This window comes from Arachis hypogaea, chromosome 3 (genome assembly GCF_003086295.3).
Source record: "Arachis hypogaea cultivar Tifrunner chromosome 3, arahy.Tifrunner.gnm2.J5K5, whole genome shotgun sequence".
Lineage (NCBI taxonomy): Eukaryota > Viridiplantae > Streptophyta > Magnoliopsida > Fabales > Fabaceae > Arachis > Arachis hypogaea.
Window position 1 is genome coordinate 49,162,543 of NC_092038.1, and position 11,517 is coordinate 49,174,059.

At 34.6% G+C, this 11,517-nt stretch overlaps 1 protein-coding gene across 1 annotated transcript; it reads right to left on the bottom strand.

Moving 5' to 3' along the window:
- Positions 1-443: 443 nt before the first annotated feature.
- On the bottom strand, positions 444-1,402 carry LOC112770512 (uncharacterized). Its single transcript, XM_025814860.3, has 2 exons — positions 1,093-1,402; positions 444-1,009 (listed from the first exon to the last, which is right to left on the bottom strand). Exons 1-2 carry the CDS (start codon positions 1,275-1,277, stop codon positions 682-684), a joined length of 513 nt encoding a protein of 170 aa, XP_025670645.1. The 5' UTR covers positions 1,278-1,402; the 3' UTR covers positions 444-681.
- Positions 1,403-11,517: the final 10,115 nt, after the last annotated feature.

Genomic DNA, 11,517 nt, shown 5'->3' on the forward strand with positions numbered 1-11,517 from the left:
AGTAATACTTCCTTAATTAACCCCAAACCCAAAAGATGAAAAGTAAAGAAATGACCGATAATTCTCTAATCAAGTGACAAATCGAACTAGAAAAGAAGTTGTCAAAAGACTAAAATTTTCGTATTTTAACTTGTGATGAAGGAAACAAAAACCATTTGATTTGGCAACACTTTGAACCATAATGGACTAGTAGGAGAAACACATTGACAATGGAAAACTTAAAGAAAACTTTCATAGCGTTATTTTTCTTATTAATGTTCAATACAAGCTCTATGTACAATGGTGAAGAAAAAAGAACAACTGAAGAATTAAATTGCCAGCATCTAAGTCACTAATCAGATTGAACCTAGCTCCAGTCAAATCTTAAACACTGGAAAACTTTGCCAATTATCTACTTCATTTACAAAATGCTAATAATCAGAATTTTTTTTCCCGAAAGAGCCGTTATGTTCTGATAAATAAGAAATATTATCGTCACATTTCATTCAATCAGTATTACAATTTCTGTCAAAACTTTTGTTTTAACAACTATTAGACTTTAGAGTAATTTGATGACCTGTAAATTGGGATAATAAGAGGCTCCCATTAATCTAAATATCAAAGTTTTGTGTCACATTATAGAACTTAATTCTCTCATATTTTTTTTTTCTTTCAATAACATGCGAATCACTGAGAAATCCGCTAACGAGAGAGAGAAGGGAAGCAACTACCAGTTCGAAGGAGAGAGGACGATGGTCCAACGGCATTGACAGGATGCATAGAGCCAACGGAGTTGGACCTGAGATGCCTCCGCGGGGAAGAGTCCATTCGCCGGAGAATGACGCGGCCGAGAGCGGAGATTGGATGCTCCGTTTCATGCAAAGAAGGCACCGACAACAGCGTTCTAAACTGCGTGCAGACCTTCATGTGGCGGTTAAGAGCTTCCTCCGTTGATATGTCCCTCTCTGACCTCATTGATTCTTCCTTCACTGCTTCAATGCATAACCCACACAGCCACCGACCTTGGTACCTATATTGATGTTTTTTTTTTCTTTTAGTCAAATTCTATTGACTCCGATAATAACTCGTCGAAAATATTATTTTTGTACGTACCTGTGGCGAAGGCGAGTGATGTATGCAGGGGTGCAGTCCTCACTGAAGCCGCACGAGTCGCATTTTACGCACTCGGTGTTCTCGGCTGGTGTCTGTGGTGGTGGCAGCGACGGCTGTGAAGGCGGCTGTAGAATGGTTTTCGGTGTAGGTGTGTGAGATTCGGAGCTTGATGGTGTGATTGCCATTTGCTTTTTAGATTGCAAATGTGCAATGATCGTAAAATTAATAAATAATGATGATAACGTAGGAGAAGACAGATTTATTTATGCTGCCATCATGTGCTAATGAACTGTCTAAATTTCGATCAAACAATATTGGATTTTATTGAGTAAATTATTCTTTTTATTAACCGATAAATTTATCTATAAATAGATTAAATTAATTTTATTTATAATAAATTTGTCAACGTTCTAAATTTTATCGATAAAGTAATAGTTTACTTATTTTTCTATAAACACAACTTTTTTCTTTCTTCTAAATTTTGGTGAAAATAGTAGTTTATTTACTATTCCTTTTTTAAGCATTCAATGTATACCCTTTTTTAGCACTGATTTAATCTTGTACATCCTCTCCTGTTGGTTATTAGGGTTATTGTAGTCATCTTGTTACACTCATTATTTAAATATTCTTCAAGTCCTTAATTAATTTTAATGATATAAAACTCTCTTATATTATCAATGTATACTAATTAATTTTAATAATTTAATAATAAAAATATAATGTTTAAGATAGTTACTGATTATTGTTATTATTATTATTATTATTATTATTATTATTATTATTAAGTCAAATTATAGTTTAATTTACTTTTTTCAGATAAAGAAATAAAATTAATTGAATTTAAAATTTAAAATAAATTATAATTACAAAGTCAAAGATGAAGGAATATATTTTTATTATTACTAATGTTCACCAATATTACTAATTAGATAATAAAATAAAAAATTTAAATAATGAAATTCTTTCTAAATATGTAAAGAATAACTAGTGAAAAAAATTAATTCATTATATGAATCGTCTTTGAAGGTCAAATAATTCACATGATGTTTTCATTATTTATGAACTTTCTAATTTGTTAAATATAAATAATATTAATTACATAGAAAAAGATACTATTATCAAAAAAATTTTGAAAATTAATAAGATTTAATTATTTTGTTAGTCCTTATAGTTTCATCAATTTTTTAATTAAGTCTCTGAACCAATATTTTTCGGAGTATATACCAAATATGTCCTTGAAAAATTTTGCTCGGATGTTTTCATCCCAAAAATTTTTTATTATATTGAGATCCCTGAATTTTACAAATATATATATATATATATATATATATATATATATATATATATTAGTCAGGTATGTTATTTTCAATTGGACAAATAAGTTCTCAAAAGTGTGATGGAAGGACTTATATGTTATTTTTATAAAATTAAAAGACCTCAATGAAATAAAAAAATTTTGTGGACAAAAACGACCGACGCAAAATTTCTTAGGAACCTATTTGGGTATATACTCTATTTTTTTTAATTAAGTTCCTACCATGAGTAAAACGTTTGGTTTAACAAAATATTCTGTTTCTAATTTAAAGATTCCCTATCTTTTTTTTTTGAATCCCTAATGGTCACTCTCATCCTATTTTCGTAAAGACAAAACTATCCCTCTTAATTTTTGTTCTCACACTTAGACGAAAACCCCTCCCCTTCACTCATTCCTTCATCCTTTTGTCGAGCACACCATATTTAGCCGAGCTCAACTCCACCAGTGTTACTAGAGAGTGTCGTTTCTCCGTTATCACTGTCAACGTTGAAGGAGTTTCTGCTGTTTCTAGGCAAGATATTGCTTATCCTTCTTATTCACTGAAATATTTTTCTTGTTTTCTGCATGTGAGATTTTATTGGGTTATTTATTAGAACTTTTTGATTTCTGAAAATGCTTGAATAAAAAATTATGTTGTTGCATTTTTTTTGTTTATTCATGTAGTAATGGGAGATTCAGGTTTCACCATTGAGGTCCACCACGATGAAAAATTTGTTGATACCGACACGGATTAGAGTATTTAGGTAGATTATGAATGATTTGTATTTTGTTGTTGATGAATGATCTTTTCAAGAGATTGTGAGTGAGTTAAAGTAACTGTGGTAAAAGAGATACGCCAAGTTACGGTATAAGGAATTAGATATGGATTTGAAATCAAGTCTTAAAGAGATGAAGTCTGATGGGGATGCAATGAGAATGGCTAGATCTTTGGTGTCAGATTCTGTGAAATTGTGAGGTGTATGTTGTTGATGGAGTCGAAGAAGGTAACGAGATTGAAATCACTTCTAGTGACGTTGATTATATGGCAGAGGAAGGTAAGGACAATGGCAGTGGATTGATAAAAGTTAAAGTGAATGCTTAGTAAGAGCCTTCTACTGAAAAAGAGGCATTTGATGATAGTACTGATGATGGTGATCACGAGGATCACTTTGGGTTTGAGTTAGAGGATAATAATCCATAATTAAATATGTTCAGGTGATTCAATGGCCCACTGAATGAAGAGGCTCCTACAGATAGGGTTGCTCCAGGTGATGAAGGTTTAGGGGAGGTTGATGAGAAAATTAGAGACATCCCTGATAGATATGAAACTGGAAATAGTTATGAGGAAAATTCTAATGACATGATAAAGAAGATGTGGTTTCCAAATTGCAATGAGGCAGAGATGAGTAGAGAGTATTTTCAGGTGGGATTATAATTCAAATCACTAAATTAGTTTAAAGATGTTATTAAGGAGCATGCCCTATTGAATGGCAGAGACATCAGGCTTAACAAAAATTACAAAGTAAGGTGCAAAGTTGTTTGCAAGGGAAGAAAGGAAAAGTGCAAGTGGATGTATTTTGCAAGTAATGTTGGGGGTTCTAATTATTTTAGGATCAAGACATTGAATGAAAAACATACCTGTGGGAGGAATTATAATGTCAAACTTGCATCAAGCAATTGGATATCAAAGAAGATTTCCAACAACATCAGCCAAGAGCTGGAAGTGAAGATTTCGACAGTTATCCAGACCATTCAAGACAAATATATGACAAACATGAGTGTTGGCAAGGATTATTGGGCAAGGATAAAGGCATTAGAAGAGGTGCATGGGAGGAAAATCCTACAATATGCCAAGCTTAGGAATTACTGTACAGAGATACTTAGGGTAAATTCAGGATCTAGCTTCCAAATAATGATTGATAGGCCTTCTCTTACACACCAACCAAGATATTTGAAAATGTATATGCCTTGATGGAGTGAAGCAAGGCTTCTTGGTAGGTTGCAGACCCATTATTAGTATGGATGGTTGTCACTTGACGTGTGACCATGGACAACAATTGCTAGTTGCTGTAGGTAGAGATCCAAATGATAATAGTTTTCAATTGCTATGGCTGTAGTAGAGGAAGAGACTAAGGACAGTTGGGGATAGTTCCTGGATTTGCTGTTGAATGACATTAGAGAATAAAGAAAGTGGGTGTTTATGTCAGACCAACAAAAAGTAAAACATTTGTAATACTTGATTTGCATTTGAATGATATTTTGTTGTGTTTGATAATCATAAATGTTTTTTTAGGGGCTGATGTAAGTGCTTCAAGAGATGTTGTTAATGTTGGAGCATAGGCTTTGCTTGAGGCACTTATATGCCAATTGTAAGAAGGTTTATAAGGGTAAAACTGTGTTAAGGGATATTATTCTATTTATTGTCAAAACTACATATGTAGAGAAATAGGAAAGAAGGATGAATCAACTAATGAAGATTAACAGAGAGTGCTATGACAAGTTGGTGGTTCTAGATCCAAAATTATGGACAAAGAGTAACTTCACATTTTTGGCCAAGAATGACATGTTAATGAGAAATATATCAGAGGCATTCAATGGGAGAATTCTGGAGGCAAGAGACAAGCCAAACCTCACTATATTTGAATGGATTAGGTGTTATTAGATGTCTAGATTTTCCAATAAAAAAAGAAGACAGATAGGTATGAAAGTTCAATTTTACCAAAACCCAGAAAAAGGCTGGGTGTCATTGCTGTTAGAGCTATGGAGTGGCAAGCTAGGTGGGTATGAAACTTAAAGTTTGAAGTTTACCATAGGAATAGGATGATGATAGAGAGGTCTGCTGTGGATTTGCTGGTTGGAACTTGTAGTTGTTTGTTTTGGGGGTTGTGTGGTATGCCTTTCCCACATGCTTGTTGTGCAATACCTAAGAAAGGTGATAACTCTGAAGACTATTGCAATAACTACTACAACCCAACATAATATCTTGCCACATATAAAAAGTCAGTATCACCAATTAACGGAGAGAACATGTGGCCAAAGATACAATGCACCACTATGACCTCCTCCCCCCGAATTTAGAGTTAAACTTAGAAGGCAAATGATGATTAGAATAAGAAAGCCTAATGAGAACAGGTCATAAACAAAATATAGAAGAACTAGAACTTCTGTTACCTGCAATAATTGTGGTCAATATGGACATAGCAGGAGGTACTTCCCAAACCCTATTGTGATAGATAATGCCTTTGGGTTAATTTGGTGATGTGTTAAATGAACTATTAGTAATTGACTTTTGTTGTTGTAGCTCCTGAGGTTGAAGGCACACAAGGATTTGATGTTGCTGTTGGAAATTGAGCTGGTGCTGCTGCTGATGTCCAATTTGGTGATGCTGCTGCAACACAAGGATCTAATGCTGCTCCTGCTCCTATAGCACATGGATATGCTCTTTCTCCTTCTAGATCTAGGGTGGTTAGGGGAAGAGGCAGAGGAAGAGTAGTAGAGACGAGCAGAGGAAGGGATAGAGGGAGGGCTACACCAGCATCTCAACCAGCTCCCATCACTATACCACAATCTCAGCCAACTAATGCCCCTATACCACCATCTCGTCCACTAAATACTCTTGCAACACCATTTCAATCAGCTTTCATCACTGCACCACCATCTCATCCTTTGCCTAAGCCCAAAGTCTTTGGTATGAGGAGAAGTGGAAGACTTAAGCTAGGAATTAGAAAGGCAACAAGTCAGCCACCTGAACATATAGACCTCACATTTGATTAAGGCTTCAAACTCTTTAGTGTTTTCTTTTGATATGTGATGCTATTTTATAGGGTTTTTAGATTATATTATGATATGTGACATTGTTTTGTTTATGGTATGGACTACTTTTGATGTTGTGTTGTTATATGGTTGGACTACTGTTATGAGTTGGTGAATCATTTATTTTGTGACTATCTAGGTGACTTTGAATATATAATACAAAAGTACTTTTTAAAACATTTTTTATAATTCAATGCATGATTGTTGCGATTCTCTTTTCATATATATCATATTTTTCATACATATTAAATAGTAAAATAACAATATTCATTAGACAAAATTAATTAATAAAAAATGTATCTTTATTGCATTCGCACTAAATAATACATTTTCAATTTCATAGACTATTACATTCTCATGATATCCAGGAATACACAAGAAAGCCATAATCCCTATACCCTTCCATATAACACTGCAACAATCAAAACACCAAAAGACAATATCAATATAATTTGCATCCTGTTTTGCTTCCTCATAGTGTCTTTCAATCTGCCAAGTTGCTCCTAGACAAAAATTATTTCACCACACAACCTCTCCACACAAGCATTTATTTGTCCAATTTTCATATTTAATTTCTCTAGCTCCACACTTAATCTATCTATCTTCTTTTCTTGTGCCTCCAATTCTCTAGCCCCTCTCAAAATCTTGCTGTGAACCTATTAATCCATCATCTCCAGAAAATTTTCGTTTCTTCTTCATCAATTCACTAAAAAATGTTGCATCTTTTATTAGGGAAAGAAATGAATCTTCTCTTCGTATTTCTTGATCTACTTGAACTCTGAAGAATGTGGGTGTCTCCACAAAAGTAACGAACCCTCCTTTCCTTTTTCTTCAACCATCCACTCTTTTGATATTCTTCGTCATCAATCCACCCAAAGAAATTGTATTTTAGCATCCTCCCACAAGCAACATACCTTTTTTCATGGTTTGTTACTACCGAAGAAGACATAATAACAATTGTCTCACTACAAAAAGAAAGATGTCTTCCCTTGATTAAGCTTCTGGAGTTAGAAATTTCTGAAGATAGTTGGCTTGAATCCATGAGTGTTCACAACCTATGAGAAGCAAAAAGAAGAGGAGAAAGGTTAGTGTAACACCTTATCACATAGAGCCTTATACTTAAGTCATAAAACAGAGGTGGCGAAGTATTACGACCTTTAAAAATAAAATTTAGTATATATAGTAGTGTGAAAAATGTTTATAACTAGAAATCTTTGCAAAAAAGGGGGTAAAACAAAATCGTTAAATTGAAAAGCGCAACACTTCGGTCGATAATATAATGAAATAGATAAAGGATAAGCTAACGCGAGTATATAAACAAGAGAGTGCCAAAATACGGATATCAAAACTCAAGACTCGGTTTGCAAAGATAACCGGTCCGAGCATAAAAGTATACATACATATATATAAAGCAAGGAACCCAAAAGACAAGTTACAGAACCTGTTCTCCAAAATAACCTCTAAGAGGAGTCAATACAGTATATATGTATATAGTGGAGATAATAAGTATCAAAGTAAGTACATAAAACCAAAATAAATTCCCAAGAGCTAAGGATCTTCGCTAATCCAGAAGTCTCCAGCATGCCTCAATGAGGAGCCTCATGTCCTGCATCTGAAAACCACAAAATCCGCATGGGTGAGAACTGGATGTTCTCAGTGTGGTAACATTGCCCACATATCGAACATGTAATGTCTTGGGAAAGACAAAGGCAATCCTAGAACTTCCAACAAATAATCAAAACTTATAAATAGACTAAACTATAAATGAATTAGGCAACTAGCTAGAGATCTTCAGTCTAACTAACACTCCCCTTTCCAAATCCTTCGAACCTCCCAACCGCCATTAGTAATTTGATATCGCAAAAACAATTATATCAAACAAAGAAATGCACAAATAGGAAGCAGATATGGCAGTTAGACAATTAGCAAGTAATATGCAGTCAATTAGGCATTCCAAACAAATCACATATAATGCATATGATGTATGCCTGTCCTAGTGGCTGATGAGTCTCATCTGTCGGTTATAAAGCCAACCCGAAAAGTCTTGGTAGCTAACTGTTCGACTGTCCCTCTGTCGTGCATCCCCAACTCGAGTTATTCTCAATCATAATTATCAATACATATACACAACACCCACACTGGTGTTTATCGACGGGGGCGAGTTCATCCGAAACTTTCACAGTGTCCGGCCACACTTACGACATAAGGTTAGCAGAATATCGAGTCTCCACCCAGAGCACGTGGTGGCTAGCCACTGCTTTCACCCAGGAAAACCCGTATCTCAGATAGTGGAAGTGTAACATTCACATTTCATTTAATAAGCATATATCCAATCATACTCAGCCATAATTCAATAATAACTCAGCCATAATTCAGCAACAACTCAGCCATTCGGCTCATAATACAATCCATAACCAACCACAATTTATTAACAATTATAGCCCTTCGACTCATGGCATATAAAGCACTTCCATCACCATCAACACCCCATACAATTATCTTTAATAATAATTCATCATTAATTCTCCCTTTACTTCATCCACAAGTTACCACATTTCCTACCTTCTTCTCATCACTAGGCATACTATAAGGATTTAGAACATAAAGGGTGAGAATGGAGGCTTAGAAGTCTGAAATTCGGCTTTAAAAAACTCAAAAATTAGTTGGTTTTTTTTTGTGAAAACGGGGTCATGCGTGCCCATCGCCCATGCGCATGCGCATGCGTGGAAGGTGGAAAAGTAGAGTGACGTATAAGCGTCGCCCATGCGCATACATGGGAAGTAGAGAGGTAGAGTGATGTGTGCGCGTCAACCACGCGTACGCATGGGTGCGCTTTGTGCTCCTCGCACAAAACCATCACACTACCATCACAACTCTCTGGATTTTCTACTACGCACCTGCATCAATACAGCGACGTGTACGCGTCGATCAGGCGCACGCGTGGGGGAGTAAAACTTGAGAGTGACGCGTGCGCGTGGGAGCATGACTTGCCAAAAATTTTACTAAGTTAAAAAGCTGCAGAATTACATTTTCAAACCCCAACTTTTTGACGGGTATAACTTTTTCGTTTCAAATTATTTTCCTTCCATTCTTCAAACGGCATGAACATCTCGAATCCAATTTCATTTCTAAACAAGTTTGACACAAATCGGAGATCTGGAGACCAAGATATGCTCCGTCAAAGTAGGCTAAAAACCACAATTTCATACAAACCCACAAAATTTCATTTTCAAAACAAACCAATTTCAACCCCTTTCAAAACCAACCAAAACTTACCAAAAATTAACCTCAAGTCTCATCAACTCATGTTATCATTTTTATTAAATTCACAACCCATCAATCCACCATTTTAACCAATCTCAATCAAATAACTTAATTTCAAACAAAATATCATGTCATATATCTTTTCTCATCCCAAGTTCCAACAATACCAATTCCATCAACCATCAATACATACAATCAATATCATCCTTACCATCAACATAGTTTCACCCACAATTCAATCTCAACTAATCATTAAGCATATATTAACATGCATATCTCTCATGCATCATACCATCAAAACATCAAAAATCCACTAATCACATACATAACCATACAATTCATCTCAACCAATCAACAACATCAATAGTTCAACTCCTATCTTAGGGTCTCTAGCCTAAGTTTTCACACCACATTACATTTTAGATAGAAAAAACCGAAACCATACCTTGGCCGATTCTCCGCTCAACCCGGAACACCTCCAAATCACTTTTTAACAAGCTCTCAAGGTTTCAACACCTCCAAGAATAGATTTTTAGCACACAAAATCCCTTTTTTCCAAGCTTTTCAAGACTTCAATCAAGCTCCGACCCATATATATACACACTTCCTAAACTACAATACCACATTCAAACATACCCACTCAATACCCAAACATCATAAACAAATAAATTCTACTAGGGTTGAGAATCTTACCATATCCAAAGATCAAAAAGACAAGATTAAGCCTCTCCTTCAAGCTAGTTGGATCCTATAACATCAAAAGTTCACAAATCTCAATATTTTTTACCCAAAATTTTGAAATTAAGGCTGGAATTTCAGAGAGAAAATTGTGGCTTACCTGAAGAACAAAATTGTGGAATTTGTAGAGCACAACACGGTCAATGCGTGGCCGCACACGGTACAGCAATCGGAGCTCCGAATCAAAAGATATGGTGATTTGAAGATTAAGTGATGGTTTATGTTTTTAGAAGAGTTTTCTTCCCTTCCATGGCTGCTTCAATGTGTTTGGGGTTTAAGAGAGGAGAAAGAGTGCTGTTTAAGGGTTTTAGGCTGAGCTTGATTGGGACCACGGGTTTGCTTTGGACCGGTTCGGCCCGTTTGATCCAATTTTAGGCCGATTTCTTTAAAATTACTGTCAAAATTCTCGTTTTAATTTTTTCTATCATATTAAACCATCAAAAGCTCATTTATAATTTTCTAGAATATATTTTAATTTATGAGTTAATTATTCACTAATTATCCAGATTTTACAGTTAGGGAAAAGCGAGGAGAGTAAGAACCCTACTGAGTATAAGTGATTTGTATAAAGTAAATGATGGGTATAATGGTAAATGTACTCTTTCTTAATATTTTTTGTAACGTTTGCTGTCATGAGGGACTTACTTGAAAAAAAAAAATTGGTTCACTGGCCCAATTGAAAGCAAAAAAAGTGTAGAGATCTAATTGAAAATTTGACGAAACTATAAGGACCAATAGAGTAACTAAAGCTATTAATAATTGTAATTAAAGAGACTAATTTCCTTTGTAATTAGAAGAATGATTTATAATTTTTTAAGAATAATTTCTATACAAATTGACAATATAAAATAGCTTTCCACTATTAGGAAGATAAAAGTAATACTAGATAGTTGCAGACTTGCAGTGGTAGGTAGGTATTTAAGAAAATTTGACAATTTATTTTTTAATTTTTATTAGTTCATTGAAGGATTTTTTATTTAAATTAATTAAATATTGTATTTATAGGAACATGCAATGGATGGAATATTTACCATTATGTGTAACATATTACATCTCGAACATTCGAGTTCCTGCGTTAATTAAAGCTATATCTCAAATGGTGTGTACTCGGAATAAGTAACATGAATTTTTGAACTGATCTAGGTGCAGCAGGATATAATAAAACACAACTCCGGTAGTATGCACCTAGAATGTGGTAGAAGAGTTTCTCTACCCTCACCATCCGAGATCAGCACAAATAATGCGCCTATATATAATGTGTAGCTGAGATATATTTGACATTTGAAAATATTTTAGAAAGGTTGGAGAGATTCTTT